The 20,269-nt window shown below is 36.4% G+C and overlaps 1 protein-coding gene across 1 annotated transcript in view; it reads left to right on the top strand.

Annotated features, from left to right (window-relative positions):
• Positions 1-20,269, top strand: part of RABEP1 (rabaptin, RAB GTPase binding effector protein 1) — a 93,015-nt gene that overhangs the window by 47,874 nt on the left and 24,872 nt on the right. The window contains exons 5-9 of the mRNA XM_020912956.2: positions 3,255-3,374; positions 7,635-7,770; positions 10,047-10,225; positions 12,649-12,780; positions 19,137-19,604. Coding sequence (XP_020768615.1) covers positions 3,255-3,374; positions 7,635-7,770; positions 10,047-10,225; positions 12,649-12,780; positions 19,137-19,604 — 1,035 coding nt within the window. The remainder of the gene's footprint in view (positions 1-3,254; positions 3,375-7,634; positions 7,771-10,046; positions 10,226-12,648; positions 12,781-19,136; positions 19,605-20,269) is intronic.

Below are 20,269 nucleotides of genomic sequence, written 5' to 3'. Positions count from 1 at the left end.
AGAAATATTTGAATCCAAATATGTTTGTGGTAATGCTTTAACTAATATTATTACGGTAATAGAAATTTTACTGTTTTGTTTTCTGTTAGAGAAATTATTTGGACACAGACCTAAATAGAGTACTAAATAATTTGATGACCTTCCCCCACATTTAGGTATGGCTAACTCTCTCACCTTCTTCAAATCTTTGTCCAGTTGCTTCCACCTCATGAGGCCTGTCCTGACCACCCCATTTGACATTGCAACCTGCCCATCTCCCTCCCCCACCTACCACAACTTGCTCAGATCTTATTCTGATTTTTCTTTTTCTATTGCACTTATTTCCTTATAATGTACACAGAGTTCTCCTATTTGGTATGTTTACTGTCTGCTGCCTTTTCCTTCTCACTAGAATGTGAGCTTCATGAGGATAGGAGTCTTTGTTTATTGTGTATCCTAAATGCTTAGGGTAGTGTCTCGCTCATAGGTGCTTAGTAAGTATTGCTTGAATGAATGTTGTTGCTTGGTCTCAATTGAAGCTTGAGAATAGGTGTTAAGTTTTCCTTCTTTCTCAATATACTGTGGTTCCAGTGTCATGTATGTACTGCATATTATGCTTGAACATTTTAGATTCTGAAGATAGAGCAACTAAAATAGAAGATGGAACATTTTATCATTGAGAAAATTTAAAAAGCTTTTTGGCCAGTTTGATTATGTAAACTTTTATATTTCAATTAAAAAAATTTTTTATTGGTGTATAGTTATTTACAGTGTTAAGTTTCAGGTGTACAGTAGAGTGAATCAGTTATGCATATTCAGATATCCACTTTTTAAATTTAAGATTCTTTTCCCATGTAGGCCATTATAGGAACTTTTGCTTTCTTAATTTATATACATATGTATATTTGAAATCACATATAAGATAGTAATTAGAATTTGATTTTTAATTTTCAGTTGAATTAACCATAATCCTTGTTCATACAAGGATTACTATTATGTATTTAGAAGTTTATTTAATTTTTTTTATAATGTAAAAATCATATGAGAACTCAACACCTAGAACAAAAGCCTGTACCTTGAGGAAGAGCTATTTTCATTGTCTTATTTCAGGAGAAGATTGTAATTCAGCTTCTTCATGAGGATCTAACAATGTCTTCATGATCACTAGTCACTTAGTCATCTACCATCGTTAGCCACAGTAGACAGTCTTCAGTTCTCTCAAGGCTTTTGAGATGAATTCATAGTTAATGCTATGATTAGATATTTTATTCTGAGCCACAGTACCATTCACATGATGATAGTTTTCTTTTTCATTTTTCTAATATATTCATAAGAGACATCCCTGGTGGCTCAGTGGTAAACAATCCGCTCGCCAATGCAAGAGATATGGATTTGATCCCTGGGTCAAAAAAATCCCCTGGAGAAGGAAATGGCAACCCACTCCAGTATTCTTGCCTGGGAAATCCCATGGACAGAGGAGCCTAGTGGGCTACAGTCCATGGGGTCGTGAAAGAGTCGGATATGACTTAACAACTAAACAATAACAACAACAGTATATTCATAATCATGATTTCCACAGTCCACTTTTTATCCTTTTAAAATTTTTTTTTATTTTTTAAAGTAAACATTATTTTTTAGAACAGTTTTTGATTTATAAAAAAAAATGAAACTTAAGAGTTCCCATATCCTTCACTCCCAGTTTCCCCTGTTAACATCTTAATATTAGTATCTTAGATTTGTCACAGTTAATAAATCTGTATTGATTATTTTTAACTAAAAGTCCTTTCTTTGTATTCAGATTCCATTAGTTTTTACCCAAGTCCTTTTTTTCTGTTTCAGAATCACATCCAGGATACCACATTACATTCAGTCATGACTCTTAGGTTTCTCTTGGCTGTGATAGTGTCTTAGATTTGTTTCTAATGACCTTTCTGTCATTTAAAAAAGTCATCTTTAAAAGTTTCTTTTTTTGGTATGTGTCGCTTAGAATTGTGAAGTCATTTTTGCATTAATAAATGACTCAATCTGTATTAAATTCTTCGTTGCTTTTCTTCTTTTTTTTCCCCTGGTGATTTTTACCAGCAGATCTCTATAAACATCCCAAATTAGCCTTGACTGAAGATATTTTAAGCTCACATATCTTTTCCTAACTGGACTTAGTTCAAAATAAAATAAATGATGAAATGACTTTGCAAGCACTGGCAAACAAAGTATGTCACTCTTTTCTGAGAGATATCAATTGTTTTTTTAATCTTCACTCACGTTTCTGCATAGGTAATATTTTCCCTATCACAAGCACTTTAGGATAAGCTTGGATTGGTTTAAATTCAGTGAATAAGATTAATTTTAATTTTCACTAGAAGGGAAAAAGTGAACTTTTTGAGTCGGTCTTTGTTTCTGTATAAATATACATATGTGTATAAAGTGAAAATTAAGTTTCTTATCAATTTATTAGTTTATGGATGTTTGCTTTTAATCTGTGTTTTTGAGAATGGAGGATGGTAAACACCATGGCTTTAGGGGTTATTCTTTGAGTTTGTTTCATTTAGATGTCAAAAGTAAAATGATAATATTCTGTTTAAAAATTTAGGTTGGAGGGAGGTGGGAGGGGGGACTGGGATGGGGAGTACATGTAAATCCATGGCTAATTCATATCAATGTATAACAAAAACTACTGTAATGATGTAAAGTAATTAGCCTCCAACTAATAAAAATTAAAAAAAAAAAAATTTAGGTTGAAGCCCTTTTATAGAAATATAATTTTCTAATATTTTAGGAAATAAATGTTCTATTTTAATGTTAGAAAATTAGTCCTTTCTGTATTTGTAAGAGATTATGGTTTTTAAAATTTCGTAACCAGAATTACAAAAATTAAAGTATTTATTATATGTGTTTATATATATACACATATATATATCTATATTTTCATCTCACTCAGCTAGTTAAAAAGTCACATCTGTGGTTGCTCTCACTTTCTGAGACGACCACATTCTGTCTATGAAATGTATAATCTGTCTAAATAAGCCTGCTTTCACTTTCCAAAACAAACAAAAAATTAAAGTTTGTCATAGTGAATACATTTTCCTACTTATTCCTAAATTCTAAATGAAATATTTGATAAAGCTGTGATTATGACTTGACATTCAAAGTAATGCAGCATTTAAGAGTAAGACATGGTTCAGTTTTGTGAGTGCTCTAGCACTGTGTCTGCTAGCTTATTATTTCTTAGAAAAGTGATAAATCGGTAAGTTGTGGCATTTAATTCTTTTTAACAGGCCCAAGAGGATGCTGAAAAACTTCGGTCTGTTGTGATGCCTATGGAGAAGGAAATTGCAGCTTTGAAAGATAAACTGACAGAGGCTGAAGACAAGATTAAAGAGTTGGAGGCCTCAAAGGTTGTGAAAAGTTATAATCCATTTGCTTGGAGCCAAAGTTCTACCCTTATGCTTTGAGCAAAATTAGAATACTGAGGGAGTAAAAACTGTAATTTAGACTATGTATTGTCAGAATCTTGCTTTCTTTAAAATGCAAGAAAATGCTTGAAGATGATTTTGTCTTTATGGATATTTAAAATAATGACAATAGTGTTGCTTGTGCTGCTTCATTATGTAGTCAGTGTTTATCTTCTTATCAAAATGAGTATCACTCGTTTTGATGGAAAATAAGTTGTTCAAAGGTGACTTTGTTTCCTGACATCAGCCCTAGAATCGATCTTTTAGAAATTACGTAGCTGTAGTACAGCTGGATTTGTTGGCTGTAAAGACCCAATAGAAAAAAAACAAGATTTGCTGTTAGGCAGATCCAAATCTCTGACCATAGGTTATTATTTACAATAAAATGTAGTGAAGGTATAATGTCTGAAAATGAAAAAAATTAACTCATGGGAAAGGAATTGTCAAACATTTTAATAATCTAAAACGTATGAAAGAAAAATAATTTAGAGGTAGTAATCAAAAGGAGTATATAGGAGTGTAGAAAAAAATGTAGGAGTGTAGAAATGGATGTGTATCAGTAATTCTAGTAAGTGTAAGCTGATAATTACCTACTAAAAGAGACTGGATTTTAAATTTATAATGTAATATAAATTTATATTGCTTGTAAGAGACATACCTAAAATAAAACTACAAAGTGATATTGAGAAAAAGAGATATTTAAAGCTATGCCTTGTAAATTCTAATCAAAAGAAAGTTGATACAGCATTTATGAAGTAGGACAAAAGGAAAAAAGAATTAATAGAGATAAAGAGGGACCTTTTTAAATTTATAATCCATCAATAAGATATGACAGTCATACACCTGAACGCATTTACACAGCTTTGAAATATGTGAACTAAAAAGTGACAGTTAAAAGGAGAATTATTCACAATCATAGTAGATGATTTAAATTGTCCTTTAGCATATGATAATACAATCAGAAAAAAAATATTAGTAGGGATATAGGAGTTTTGAACAACTTGGTTAGTAATTTAGATGTGATAGACACAGAATCCTGTCCTTAGGAGAAAGACTATTTAATACGGTAGTAGAGCATAGTAGTTAAGAGGATAGTGCATGGAATAAAGTATTGTTATTTTTAGGTACATTATACTTTTCATTGTCACAAAGAAAAAGTCATTTTATTTTGAAGATTTATTATGCAAATCCAAATCTCTGACCATGAGTTATTAATTATTTACAATAAAATATAGTTAAGGTAAAATGTCTGGAAATGAAAAAAATTAACTCATATGGGAAAGGGAATTGTAAAATATTTAGGGTGATTTTGTTTTTTTACTCAAGAATCTGAAAGAACAATAGTACAAACAGTATGAATGGAAGGAAGTGATGCAGATAAGAGCAGAAATTAGTGAAGTAGAAAAGCAAAAGGAAAATTGAGAATGTAAATATAATGGAAAAAAAATGGAAAAACAAGAAAATGGAAAAACTTGTCACCCTGATAAGACTGATCAGGAAGAAAAAACAAAAAGACTTAAACCATTAGAAATGAAGCAGGGAAATAACTACAAATCAGTTGAGACTTAAAAATAATAAATACTATGAACAATGTCACAGCAATAAATTTGAAATGAAATAAGATTGATGAGAAATATTCTAATAAGAACTAATTAGCCAATATTGTCTCAAGGTATAATAGGAAAGCCGATGTAGTTAATGCCTATTAAAGAAAGTGAGTTTATAGTCGGAATCTCCTTTATTCCTGTTTCCTTTCCTCCCAGAGATGTTAGACTCAATTAGTTTTGCAGGCAAGTTTTTTCAAACCTCTTGGAAAAGGAATCCTTATATTTTACAAACTGTGTTAGAGAATAGAAAAAGAGGGAAACCTCTCAACTCATTTTATGAGACTTATATAACTTCATTAGAAACAAACTCACTAAAAAGTATTAACAAAAAAATTGTAGATCTATCTCATTTAAGAATACAGAAACAATTTTTCAGCAGAGTAATTAAAAGAAAAAATGCAAAAAAGACACCAGGATCAAAAAGGGATTGTCCTGGGGCTTCCCTGGTAGTCTAGTGGTTAAAATTGTGTTCCTAATCCTGGGGGCATAGGTTTGATCCCTGGTCAGGGAACTAAGATTCCACATGCCACTTGGTGCAGCGTGTGGCCGGGAAAAAAGTGGAGAAGATCTTTCCAGTAATTTAGGATGATATATCACCAGAAAACCTATTAATTTTGTGTACCACATAAAGAGATTATAGGAGAAACGTAATATATTCAACTTAGATTTAGAAAGGCATTTGATAAATTTAAACACCCTGTAACAATAAATACTTTGGCCACCTCATGCGAAGAGCTGACTCATTGGAAAAGACCCTGATGCTGGGAGGGGTTGGGGGCAGGAGGAGAAGGGGACGACAGAGGATGAGATGGCTGGATGGCATCACCGACTCGATGGACATGAGTTTGAGTAAACTCCGGGAGTTGGTGACGGACAGGGAGGCCTGGCGTGCTGCGATTCACGGGGTCGCAGAGTCGGACATGACTGAGCAACTTAACTGAACTGAATAATAAATAAAGGGCTGTTTATCAAACCTTCAGCAAACCTCAAAATCATGGTGAATGTTTAGCAACCTTACTGTTAATGACTGGAGCAATATGAGGAAACTCGTGCTCATTAATTTTGTTCAGACTGCTTCTGTGGTCCTAGATGATACAGTAAGACACAGTAAAGAAATTAAGCATAGCAACTGGAAAGAAAGCGGTGAAACTGATTTTTTTAAAATGGGAAAGCAGTAACATATTGGACATACTGAATTTCCTTTACCCTCAATTGAATTACCCCCCTCAACTGAATTACCACCTCTCCAGGTGATAGGGAAAATGCCTGATGACAAATCAGCCCTTTGTCATGCTTGATTAGTGCATTTCTGATTGACTGACAGCCTTCAACGTCAGCTTAAATAATCATTTTGGTCCGTGACCTAATGGCCTAGGAGTGAAGATTACTGAAAACAGATCAGCCAGCTATTTCAAGTTGGAGAAATGGGAAGATAAAAGGCATAAATATGACCTTGAAAGTGGAATGAGACATAACCATTTGAAACAGGTGAAAGTTACATAGCCAAAATTTAGGATGGACAATTTGTAAGGGAAGGTAGAGCAAGTGATTCTTACATGGGGCAAGATTACAATTTATTTTGGATATTGATATTGTTTCAGACATTAGACTATATTGTTAATACTTGAATATTATAGTTAATTATTTAATAGGAATAAGACACTTAAAAAATGATGTGATTTTTAAAAGTACTCTGCACTTGCCTTCAAGTTTCTGTTCATTATGGCATGAGTTTATTTTTTCTGTCATGACTTCCCCCTTTTTTTTTTCATGAATTTATGCCTATGAAAATGTCTCCTTTTTATAAATTTAAGGCATTTGGAATTATCTCGCCAGAAATCAAAGTAAAGCAAACTTACAAGAGTATGACACCATGTTTATCTTTAGGAAATACACTGATTAAAAACAACAAAAATAAAAAATAAAACCTCAGTAACCTGGGTTCACTGAGTATGTGATAAAATGAGCACATGTGTGTGTTGCTCAGGGAGTAGAGTTTGGAACCACCTTTTTAAAAGCTAGGTACAAAGATGTTATGTGTAATCTCAATTGTATATTTACTTTGGTGATGATTATGGATAATGCTTACTATTAATTATTGTCAATTATGTTATTTTCCTGGGCTTCCCTGGTAGCTCAGTTGGTGAAGAATCCTGCAGTGCAGGAGGCCCCGGTTCAATTCCTGGGTCAGGAAGGTCTGGAGAAAGGATAGGTTACCCACTCCAATATTCTTGGGCTTCCCTGGTGGCTCAATTGGTAAAGAATCCTCCTGCAATGTGGGACACCTGGGTTCGTTCGATCCCTGGATTGGGAAGATCCCCTGGAGAAGGGAATAGCTACCCACTCCAGTGTTCTGGCCTGGAGAACTCCATGGACTGTGTAGTCCATGGGGTCGCAAACAGTCAGATATGACTGAGCTGGGAAAATATTATTTTCTAGTTTTCTATAGTAAGTATGTGTTTGTTTTGTAAACTGGGTGGTAAATTTAAATTTATGTAAATATAAATGTAATTTTCTTTCAAGACAACCCCAGAATATTATGCCTAAGGTAGAAACTGTTGGAAGTTTTAGTTTAATAGAATTGCATCTTTTTCAGGTGAAAGAGCTGAATCATTATCTGGAAGCTGAGAAATCTTGTAGGACTGATCTAGAGATGTACGTAGCTGTTTTGAATACTCAGAAATCCGTTTTACAGGAAGATGCTGAGAAACTTCGGAAAGAATTGCATGAAGGTAAATATATACACACACACACACACACACACTTTATATGTTTAATCACAGTCTCTAAGAGAACTATGTAAGTAAAATTGGTATTAATTAGTAACAATAACAAATTCCAAAATGCCAGTCCGACACGTTAGTTCACAGTTGGTTTGAAAAGGTATTTGGATTGTTGGTGGCTTCTTGTTTCTCCAGGACCCCAGTAAGAACTCACAGGTCATAAGCTCTGGGCAGACAGGGAATAGGGAATTTCTGCTTAAACTGCTTTGCCCCAGACCTATTTTGACGGAAATGAATTGGCAAAAGTGAAAATGGGACAGAGAGGGCAGGTGGTATATTCTGGTGTTCTTAACTAACACCCCTGTTTATAAGAGATAATTTTTATTTTGCTAACCTAGTAGCAGAGTGATGCAGAAATTGACTCTGTTTTTCAGGGTAGGAGAAATAGACTTATCCTTTCCCATTAAGATATACATTTGTTTTTAATTCTTCTAATGAATCTTATATACCTGAGATTCTAAAACTTTTTGTGTCACAGACTCCTTTGGCAGTCTTGTGAAGCCATCTCAAAATCATGTTTTTAATACATAAAATACATAGAATTATACAAGAAATTAATTATATTATAAAACAGGAAAATATAAATAATTGCAAACTTATGGTATAGTAATAAATGTACTGTTTCATCAATACATTAAATAACAAGGTCCAGTACCAGGTCTAATAACTACTGTTGGTGAACAGTTGATGGGTATTGTTATACTTACTGTGGTTTGTTGCCTGTATTTGATAATTGAAGGACATGCTAAATTTCAGTTAGATGTTAGTGAAAATAAAGATCTAAATTTTTATCTAAATGTAAATAGAATTCTTGAAATTTTATACTTGTTGTAGCTTATACTAGTAACATGTTTTAATGTGAAAATTTAGGACTGTGGTCATGGAAAATATAGTTCTTTCACAAAAAATTCATGGAAATTGTGTTTTTTGTCCCAAAATAGTGGGGATAGTGAAATTATATAAACTTACAGAATTATTTTATAAAATGTTATTAAAGTAATCCAAAATTTGAGTCTTTGGCTTTCAGAAAATGCTTTTCAAAAGTGCTACTGCAGTAAAAAAGATACCCAAACTCTGAAAGAGTGTCCAAAAGAAATAGGAATTTCTGTTTAACCTATATGTCCCAACCCCTTCCAGCAATAGTGCAAGACTACCAAACCTCCCTAATATGCCTGGGAAAGTGTCTGAGAAGTTTCACTAAAATGAGTAAAGGGATAGAGTAATTTCTACTGAAATAGTCATACCGAAAAACAGTATTTACATGAAAAGAAGATAGTTAAAAATTAAGCAGCAATTTTGTGTCTGGCTTTTCCGAAGGGTTTTAAATTTTACCTTCTATAGAGTTAAGTTTTACAGCAGTGTGGAGGGTAGGATAGAGAGGTCCAGACAAGTGGCAGGAAGAGTAACGGAGGGACCCCTGTTGTAGTTGTCTGTGTCCTAAATCTAAGGCAGAAGGCAGACGATGGCTGTCATATCGAACAGGAGGTAGCCTTATTAGAGGCCTCCGTCACAGTTGAATGTGTTGGGTGAGGAGAAGTCAGAAGTATGAGTTGTCTTTCAGGTTTCTGACTTGGATGACTAGATGGATGGGCTGATAGATGATACCATCTCCTCCTTTTTCTGAAGATGGCTGAGCTGAACAGAAGCATTTACAAAGATTCTTTGACTTATCCTGAGAGGTCAAACTAAATGGGCTCAAGAAGGATTCCTGGATAACAAGTTTATTCAGAATGTATTAAATTAGGAGTGGTAACTGTGCATTTGGCTGTAAGAGCAATGTTTCCCAAAATGTATTCCCTAGAACATGTTATGTGAGTGGCATTGTGGAAAGGACTTTTTGATAAAATAAATTTGGGACATATTGTATTATGTTTTACCTTATAAGGGAATATAGATATACTTAAGACCTTGAGTTCAAAGTCCTGCAATAAAGAAATTTTCATTAAAAAAAGAAAAAGCTTTTAACCTAAGTTTATGAAACTTAATGAGTTCAGAAATCTTTTTTTTCACATGTTCCTCTTCCTAGGAACATACTCTGAGAGACTCTGCTTAGAGGGGTGGTGTGGGGACAGCTGCCTTGATCTATGGCGATTTGCCCTGGGTTCTTGTCGGAGACAGAATCCTAGACTGGAAGACATTTGGCCAGACATGGCTTGGTAGGCCTATGTTAAAGAAATTGCCTACCATTAAAATTCAGTGTTTTTAATTGGGGGATTCCTAAACAGTTTGCCACCTCTTGGAGCAAGAGCGACAACAACACAACCAGTTGAAACACACGTGGCAGAAGGCCAATGACCAGTTCCTGGAGTCTCAACGTTTGCTGATGAGGGACATGCAGCGAATGGAAATTGTGCTAACTTCTGAACAGCTCCGACAAGTTGAAGAACTGAAGAAGAAAGATCAGGTGAATAGTGGTTTTGTAAGATTTGTTTGCTTGGTCAATAAACCAGCCCACCCTGACGTGTGATCGTATATTACTTTATGTATAATACATATTGACTTAAGCCTGAAACAAGGTTGATGTATGCCGTTTCAGAAAACATTATAGTTGCATTTGAGGGATTTTGTTTTTCAACTTTAGAAATGGCCTCGTCTGGGTGGGTGGGAAGGAATGATTTAGAAATGACCCTCTTCAGTCTGCCGGTGCAGCAGTGCACATTTCTGAGAATATCTTTCTCTACAGTTCTGTCTGCGTCTCAGACAGAAGTCTGAGAAGTCTAAATCCTCAACTTGAGGATTTAGGTTCTAAAGTACAGATCTCATTTTGTTAATACAGGCCATGTCTTCCACTCCAGTACTCTTGCCTGGAAAATCCCATGGACGGAGGAGCCTGGTAGGCTACAGTCCCTGGGGTCTCTTGAGAGTCGGACACGACTGAGTGACTTCACGTACACTTTTCACTTTCATTCATGCATTGGAGAAGGAAATGGCAACCCACTCCAGTGTTCTTGCCTGGAGAATCCCGGAGACAGAGGAGCCTGGTGGGCTGCCATCTGTGGGGTCGCACAGAGTTGGACATGACTGAAGTGACTTTGCAGCAGCAGCAGCAGGCCATGTCTTTTGTGATATTGCCCTAAAAGTCTTATTAGAAGGTAATGGGTGGAGATGCAGAGGCTGAGTGGTGTGAAAAGACAGGTGTCTAGAGTGCTACATACTCAGCATCCTGTTTTCTCATCTTAAAAAATTATTTAAATTACATGAGTAATACATAAATACATTCTCATGTTAAAATACTTTGTTTTAAATACAAAGTGAAAAAATAAAGTGATAAAATTAAACTCTCCCTTGATATCTCACACACTTCCCTTCCCAGAAATAGCCACTTTTTAAATCAGGAATAATCCATTTGGAAGGTAGTATTCAAGACCATTTCTTTGTGTTTATAAGTGTATGTTTAAGTTTGTTTGTTTTTTCCCCATACAGCTGGAATCATGGTGTAAGTATTTATTCTGTAGCTTATTTTTCTCATAAGTATCATCTTGGATATATTTTTCAGAGGGCTATCCTATCCTTGTTAACTGGTACCAAGGATGTATTGTAATTGATTTAATCCTTCTCTTTGTAGTGGGGATCGTTTCTTTCTTTTCTTTGAAATTGTTTTACAGCTAATATACTATGTTGTATGTAAGTTGTATATACAAATACTTCCTTAGGATAGCTTTCTTAGGAAAACACTTTCTTAGGATAGCTATTCAGAAGTTTTCTAGGTATTGTAAGAAATATTTCAAGTTATCTTGTATAGTTTAGGTTAGATTTTGTTTTTCAGAAGTTTCTTTTTACATTTCTTTTCTATCTCTTGTCTGGCTCATTCACCTTGTATGTAGACACAGTCAACTTGAGGATTTAGATTCTAAAGTACAGATCTAATCATGCTCTTTCTGCTTCCCATTCAGTTCAGTTCAGTTCAGTCATTCAGTTGTGTCCGACTCTTTGAGACCCCATGAATTGCAGCACGCCAGGCCTCCCTGTCCATCACCAACTCCCGGAGTTTACTCAAAATCATGTCCATCGAGTTGGTGGTGCTTCCCGTTAGAACAGTCTAAACTCCAGAACTGGTCATTTAAGGCCTGCGTGTCAGCATTGTGCCAAGGCTTTGTATGTAAACTTTTTATCTCATGTGGTTTTCAAAACAGATACACAGAAGAAAACTTTCTACATGAGACAGGGACTAATGGCATATCTGAGGGTTGACCAGTCTCTGGTTCTAGAGTCTAAGCACTTAATCATCCTCCCTTTCTCCCTGTACCTTGCTACTCATATACCTGCTCTTCCATGCCTCTGCCCCTTTTATGTAGTTTTTTGCCTGAGATCCTTGCTTGTCTCAAAATTGGCAGACTCATTTTACCAATTCTTCAAGATCCAGCTAAAATGTTACCTTCTTTAGGCCCCCTTTCTGGCTGCCTTAGATGAAATCTTTATTTTGTTCTTCTGTAGAACCTTGTACATACTTGAATAGTAGTCTAATTGTGTGTTTGTCCCTCACCACTACAGTGTTTGTTGCGGGGGGGTGGACATTGAGGGTATTTTTCACCTTTATTTAATGAATTATTGTATCAGCTTTAATAATTCATCTGTATTTCATATTTATTTGTACATGTTTCAAATGGATGTGTAATGCCATAACTTTTTCCCATTTGTTTTCAATAATAACCTGAAGGAACATTCTGTGTTAATTTTGTTTCTTGGATCACTTGAAGAAGAGGAGGTGATTTGCTTTCTTTTGTTTGGCTTTTCACATAGTGTACTTTTATATTTGTTTTGAGTGGTTAAAGAACCATTCAGTACACATTACCTGAGTAATATATATTTTTTATTCCTAACTTTTAGGAAGAAGATGAACAGCAAAGGCTTAGTAAGAGAAAGGATCACAAAAAAACAGATGTTGAGGAGGAAGTAAAAATACCAGTAGTGTGTGCTTTAACTCATGAAGACTCTTCAGCTCAGTTATCAAATGAGGAGGTACAGTGACTCTGTAATTAAAATCATTATATAAGCAATATTTCCATTTTTAGCTTCCCATACATCAGTCAGTTACATCGTTCATATGGGAAGTGCGTATCTAGGTGAAAATTAGATAAAATGACTTTTATATTCAATTATTTTTAAAGTATTATGCATGTGTGTGTGTGTTAGTATTATAGGTAGTTCTGTTTGAAACATGCAGGTTCTCTCATGGTCTGTGAAACAGTTAGATGTTCTTTTTTCTAGTGGTTCCAAAATTAAAACATTAGAAGAAAATTTAAATAATATCTGCAAAATCTTTTCTGATGTGAATATTTCTGATACTTTGAGCTTTTGTTTAAAGGGAAAGAAATTATCTAAAGTATTGAAACACTTAATTCTTTATGGCATGTATTTGAGTGTTAACAAGTATTAGGTATTAAGCCCTGAGGACAGTAGCTGGGTTTGGAACACTGTGATGGGGTAGGGTAGGACATTTTTGGTGTTAGGAATGAGTCCAGTAGAGAGACCTGGAGGTGGAAAGTGTAAGGCGGTGTTCCTATGGCCTCATCACCTCTCACCCATGTGTGGCAAGTGCCTCCTCATTACGTTTCCTGTTTTGATCCTGTCCCACTCCACTGTACCCTCAGCATTACTATCAACTATTACTATTATTATTTTGCTTAAGTGCAGCTATAGTCAGGCTACTCCCCTACTCAGAACTACCATCAGTCGCATTACCTACATAAGTAAGTACAAGGTCCTTACTCAGATAGTCAAGACTTCATAATATGCACTCTGTTTTAACCACATTGGTTATCTTGTTGAGCTGTACTCTCCGCCTTACATGTTGGTTCCTTCACCTGGAATGTTTACCGCCCTCTGCCTTTCTGAGTTCTAGAATCCTTCTATTCATCCTTCAGGACTCCAGCTAATACCTCCTTTCAGGAAAGGAAATGCTTCTGTTAATTGACTTTAGGGTAAAAAACTAAGGTCCCTAGCTTGCCATATAAGAGCCTTATTTACCATGCTCTCTACTTCATCACAGCAGAGCTTTCTACTAGCTGTCCATGCTCATGTGCATTGTCTGTACTGTCTAGAGTTTCATACTCACTCCCCCACCTCCTTTCCCTGCCTGGTGAACCAGTTTCAGTTAAATTGGATATGGATCTTGTCTCACTTTCAAAGGTGTCATGTTTGTGTTTAGTTTGCAGATTTATGCTGAACCATGTATAGTCTACTTCCTGGTGGCTCATATTTCCATGTTTATGGATTATTTGACATTGAAAAAATGCTTTAAAAATATCCTAGTGGACACTGAAAAGTATTATGTAATTGTTTTTGTACATTCTCTGTGTTGGCTCATACACTGGGAACCTTGGCCTGATTTTGCTTTGTGCTTTTTTAAATAGTTAGACTTCCAAGAGAATGTCTCAGTTTTTGGGTACTGCCAAATATTATGTGGTTTCTGCATCATGTAGTTCTGTGTCCAGGAATGTTTGGGAAAGTTTCAGACTTTTAAAAAAATATTTTAGCAGGAAAACAGGAAAGGGAAATTTGTTGTGATTTTCAGTGAAGCACTTAAAATTTTTTGATTCCGTCTTAACAGATTTATACTAAATGTTGTTTATAACATTATTTTCTGACATTGAAATCTCTTATAGACTTTCAGATCTGATGTTTTGCAGTTTGAATGTTGAATGTATACTTGTTTTGTATTGAGAGTCAGTGACAGATTACCTTAGCCTGTTGATTTAAAGTTAATATGGACTGCTTTGGAGACTTAAATAATAATATATTGCTAAAGACACTTAGAATGCGTAGGACCCATATCTTCTTTGATCTAATGCTTAGAATGTGCTTTTATCACTACAAAAGTAATATATACTCATTATGGACAATTTGGCAAGTAGAGAGTCACACCTTATAAAAATAACTGATAATTCTACTACTCAGAGATACCACCGCTAACATTTTGGAATGTACCTCTCCTTTCTCTCTTTTTCCATTTCCAAAGGTAACATATGTGTTTCTGTTTGTCCCTTTTAAACATAATACAGATTGTAACTACATAATATTTTATGTACATTTCCTACTTAAATCTATTTATAAAGGTTTTGGTACATCAGTAATTGTTTCCCTTGAAAATGTTATTTAATTACTAACAGTATTTCAGCATGTAAGTTAATTCCTTAATCTCCTACAGATCAGTTTGTGCCCAGGTTTTAATTTATAAAGGTAACTGAGGGACAACATGGAGAGATAAATGCCACTGAACGAAAATTTCAACGTTACAGCTGCCTAGACGTGAGCGTCGTGGCACACCATGCAGAGCCACATGATGGAAGCCCCAGCAGAGCTGGTCATGGAGCAAGAGCAGTAGCAGGGGGAAAGCATGGGCCGCAGCCGTTGCTGGCATTTCCGAGGGAAAAGCAGGATAGATGGCATAGGACTGGCTAGTTGGAATAACTCCAGTGGGCTTTGGGGCAGAGAATCTGTCTTCAGTATTTTGGTACCTAGCCCTGGGTTGATTTAGGGCAGGGGAAATACTGGCTTGGTGGATAAGAGTTAGATAAAGGAGTTGGTTAGGGGTGTTGACTTGGGATTGGTTGATTTGGGTGTGAAAGACATAGTGATAAGCAAGTTGTTTATTATTTCTGGGAGTTAGCTAAATTGGAAAAGGCAGTCACTCCTCAGCCAGCAAGGCCTTCAAAAGGTCAAAAACATAAAATATAGAAAATAAACACAAGTTGTTTCATTTTTTGCTAGTAAAAAAAATTTCACTATGAGTAATGCTATTATATCTAATTCCTTATTGTATAAAAATCATGGGTTTATCTGATTACTTCCTTAATGTAAGTTCTTGGGAAAAGAGCTGCTGAGTTTAAGAGCATAAACAAACATATTGTTGAATCATCTTTCAGAAACAGTGTAACAGTTTACACTCCCCTACAAGTCCATATTCCTTATAAGTAAGTACTGCTCTGCCCACCCTGGGCTGGTGTTTCTTAAAAGGCCCTCATAGCTTTTTGCCCGATCCCTTTCACTCTTCAGAGTCACAGCAGCATTGTGTATGATAATGTTAGATGTCATGTCTTCTATAAGCTGGCAGAATGCTTTCTCATCCCAGTTTCTATGAGGCTGCTTATCTGGGACCTTTGCCATAGCTCGTTCAGTATATGTTAGATTTGTGTTCCTTGGCCATCTGAATTTCACAGATTAAAAAACCTTAAAAAAAAAAAAACTTTAGAAAGAAAGAACTGAGGAATTAATATAAAAGTTGTCAACTTTGTATTATGCCGGGTAAGGCATTTTTAAAACATTAAAAGAAATCTGTATTTTAGTTTTTTATAGTTCATAAAAGGAAAGACATTAACAGCAAAAGGTAGAAAGGATATTATCTGAAAAGCCAGTTATGTAAATTGAATAAGTTTCATTTTTAGAAAAACTTGCAACATTTTCCTTGTTTTCTAATTTTCCCACCAGTTGTGCTAGAATGGTATTGCTGTGCTTTTTGACTTTGGGAGTGTGCTGCACCACATAAAATGCAGAGTTCCAAAGAATAGCACGGAGATAAGAAAGCCTTCCTTAGCGATCAATGCAAAGACATAGAGGAAAACAATAGAATGGGAAAGACTAGAGATCTCTTCAAGAAAATTAGAGATACCAAGGGAATATTTCATGCAAAGATGGGCTCAATAATGGACAGAAATGGTAGGGACATAACAGAAGCAGAAGATACTAAGAAGAAGTAGCAAGAATATACCAAGAATTGTACAAAATAGATCTTCACGACCGAGATAATCACGATGGTGTGATTACTCACCTAGAGCCAGATGTCCTGGAATGTGCAGTCAAGTGGGCCTTAGGAAGCATCACTACGAACAAAGCTAGTGGAGGTGATGGAATTCCAGTTGAGCTATTTCAAATCTGAAAGATGATGCTGTGAAAGTGCTCAATATGCCAGCAAATCTGGAAACTCAGCAGCAGCCACAGGACTGGAAAAGGTCAGTTTCCATTCCAATTCCAAAGAAAGGCAATGCCAAAGAATGCTCAAACTACTGCACAATTGCACTCATCTCACACGCTAGTAAAGTAATGCTTAAAATTCAAGCCAGGCTTCAGCAATACATGAACTGTGAACTTCCAGATGTTCAAGCTGGTTTTAGAAAAGGCAGAGGAACCAGAGATCAAATTGCCAACATTCGTTGGATCATCAAAAAAGCAAGACAGTTCCAGAAAAACATCTATATCTGCTTTATTGACTATGCCAAAGCCTTTGACTGTGTGGATCATAATAAACCGTGGAAAACTCTTCAAGAGATGGGAATACCAGACCACCTGACCTGCCTCTTGAAAAACCTGTATGCAGGTCAAGAAGCAACTGAACTGAACATCAGTTAGATGTTAGAACTGAACATCGAGTTAGAACTGAACATCGAACAACAGACTGGTTCCAAATCAGGAAAGGAGTAAGTCAGGGCTGTATATTGTCACCCTGCTTATTTAACTTATATGCAGAGTACATCATGAGAAATGCTGGGCTGGAGGAAGCACAAGTTGGAATCAAGATTGCCAGGAAAAATATCAATAACCTCAGATATGCAGGTGACACCACCCTCATGGCAGAAAGTGAAGAAGAACTAAAGAGCCTCTTGATGAAAGTGAAAAGAGGAGAGTGAAAAAGCTGACTTAAAGCTCAACATTCAGAAAACAAAGATCATGGCATCTGGTCCCATCACTTCATGGCAAATAGATGGGGAAACAGTGGCTGACTTAATTTTTTTGTGCTCCAAAATTACTGCAGATGGTGATTGCAGCCATGAAATTAAAAGACACTTACTCCTTGGAAGGAAAGTTATGACCAACCTAGATAGTGTATTAAAAAGCAGAGACATTACTTTGTCAACAAAGGTCCATCTAGTCAAGGCTATGGTTTTTCCAGTGGTCATGCATGGATATGAGAGTAGGACTATAAAGAAAGCTGAGCACAGAAGACTTGATGCTTTTGAACTGTGGTGTTGGAGAAGACTCTTGAGAGTCCTTTAGACTGCAAGGAGATCTAACCAGTCCATCCTAAAGGAGATCAGTCCTGGGTTTTCATTGGAAGGACTGATGTGGAAGCTGAAAACTCCAATACTTTGGCCACCTGATGCAAAGAGCTGATTTATTTGAAAAGACCCTGATGCTGGGAAATATTGAGGGCAGTAGGAGAGGGGGACGACAGAGGACGAGATGGTTGGATGGCATCACCGACTCAATGGACATGGGTTTGGGTGAACTCTGGGAGTTGGTGATGGACGGGGAGGTCTGGTGTGCTGCAGTTCATGGGGTCGCAAAGAGTCGGACACGACTGAGCGACTGAAATGAACTGCACCACATTAAAAAAATTGAAATGGAATTCACATAAAAATAAACCATTTAAAATGTGCAATTCTGTGACCTTTAGTATATTCACAGTGTAGTGCAGCCATCACCTATCTCATTTCAGAACATTTTCATTGTCTCCAGAAGAGTGCCCCATATATCATTAAGGACTCATTCCCTACTTTATTTTCTCTTTAGCCTCTGGCAGCCACTAATTTGTTTTTGGTCTCTGGATTTACCTATTCTGGATATTTCACTTGGATGGAATCACACAGTGTGTGACCGTTTGTGTCTGGCTTCTTTCACTTGATGGATGCCTTATGTAATGTGCTGATTACATCTTGCTTGAAACTTGGTTTCCAGCGTATAACATTCTCCTTATTTCCTTTCTATTCTGGCTACTCCTTCCTTTGTCCATCTCTCAAATAGACAAAAATTTTCTTTTGGTTTTCTTCTCATCCTGCAGACTCATCCAAGGTGTTCTGATTTGCTGTCATAATTATTACTATATGGTGGTTACGCCCAAATTTCTATCTAAAGATTTCTTTGTCCCTCTGCTGGGTGGAAATCTCCACTAGGATATACAGCAGGACCCCATGTTCAGTATACCCAACACTGAATTTCAGGAGACCTTCCTGATTTCCTGTGTCTGGGCTGAATTCTTCTTGTTGAGCTTCCAGAGCATTCAGTACGTAGCTGAAGCCTGTCATCATTTTATCAAGTATGATATTCTAATAGCCTGTTTCCTTGGTTCACTTGTTTATTTTCTTGATGAAACTGTAAGCATCTTGGGGTCAGAGATTGCTCACAGTTGTATCCTGAGTGCTTGGTTCAGTGCCCAGCATATAGAAGACCATCAGTAAATGTATGCTCAGTGAATATACAGAGGCAGCATACTAAAGACTGTCATGTGTAACATGTGGCAAAATACTTTATAAAATGTGGTAGTCTTTCTCTTTGAAAATAACAGGAATTGTCTAACTTGGCAATATATTTTCCCATTTCAGGAACATTTAGATAGCACCCATGGTTCAGTCCATTCTCTGGATGCAGACTTACTGTTGCCATCTGGGGATCCTTTCAGTAAACCAGACAATGATGTGTTTAAAGATGGACTCAGGAGAGCACAGTCTACAGATAGCCTGGGAACTTCAGGCTCGCTGCAATCCAAAGCTTTAGGCTATAACTACAAAGCAAAATCTGCTGGGAACCTGGACGAATCAGATTTCGGACCGTTGGTAGGAGCAGATTCGGTAACTGAGAACTTTGATACCGCTTCCCTTGGGTCACTGCAAATGCCAAGTGGGTTTATGTTAACCAAAGATCAGGAGAGAGCAATCAAGGCGATGACACCGGAACAAGAGGAGACGGCATCCCTCCTGTCGAGTGTCACACAGGGCATGGAAAGTGCTTATGTGTCCCCCAGTGGCTACCGCCTAGTCAGTGAGACAGAATGGAATCTCTTGCAGAAAGAGGTGAGCTCTCCTCCTGTCTTTGCCTCTTGCTTGCTCTGAGGGATCCTGGATAGCTCTGGATTTATTGTCCATTCAAGAGATAGCCCCTGGAGCTAGTGCTCACACTTGTTGCCCAAAAATGGGTGTTAATCCATGTTGTCTGACCCTTACCTTTTCTGCTTTGGCTGTTCCAGGTTGTTATGACAGAGAAGGGAACTTACTAGCTGGTTGTGTTGAGTGTAAACATCACCTGACGTCACACATCTTCAGTTGGAGTGATCTGCCTGAATAGCATAGCTAAGTTTGTGTAGCTGAATTTGTTTTGCTTTGCAGTTTTGCATAATCTCAGTGTATTCTAAGATTCATACTTTGATCTTTCTTTGAGGTCTCAAGTACAGATGCTTTTCAGTAGTTGATGCTGAGAGTGAGTTTAAGGTGGGCTGGAAAATATGGGAGAGAAGAGTAGGCAACCTTTAATGAGGTTAATTTTCCTGCAAATAGTATTTGCAAACTAAGAAGTAAGATTAGGAGATAAAAGCGTAAATATGTAGTTGCATAGTGCTTTACAGATTACAAAGCCCTTTCACATTACCTCTTCTCTTTGACCTTCTTGATGATAATGAGACAATCAGGGTATGATTTTCTCCAACTTTAGAGATAAGGAAACTGGCTCAGAAAGGTCAAGT

Source organism: Odocoileus virginianus, chromosome 17 (genome assembly GCF_023699985.2).
Source record: "Odocoileus virginianus isolate 20LAN1187 ecotype Illinois chromosome 17, Ovbor_1.2, whole genome shotgun sequence".
NCBI lineage: Eukaryota > Metazoa > Chordata > Mammalia > Artiodactyla > Cervidae > Odocoileus > Odocoileus virginianus.
Note: the sequence above shows the minus strand (reverse complement) of the source record. Positions and strands in the feature narration are given on the sequence as shown.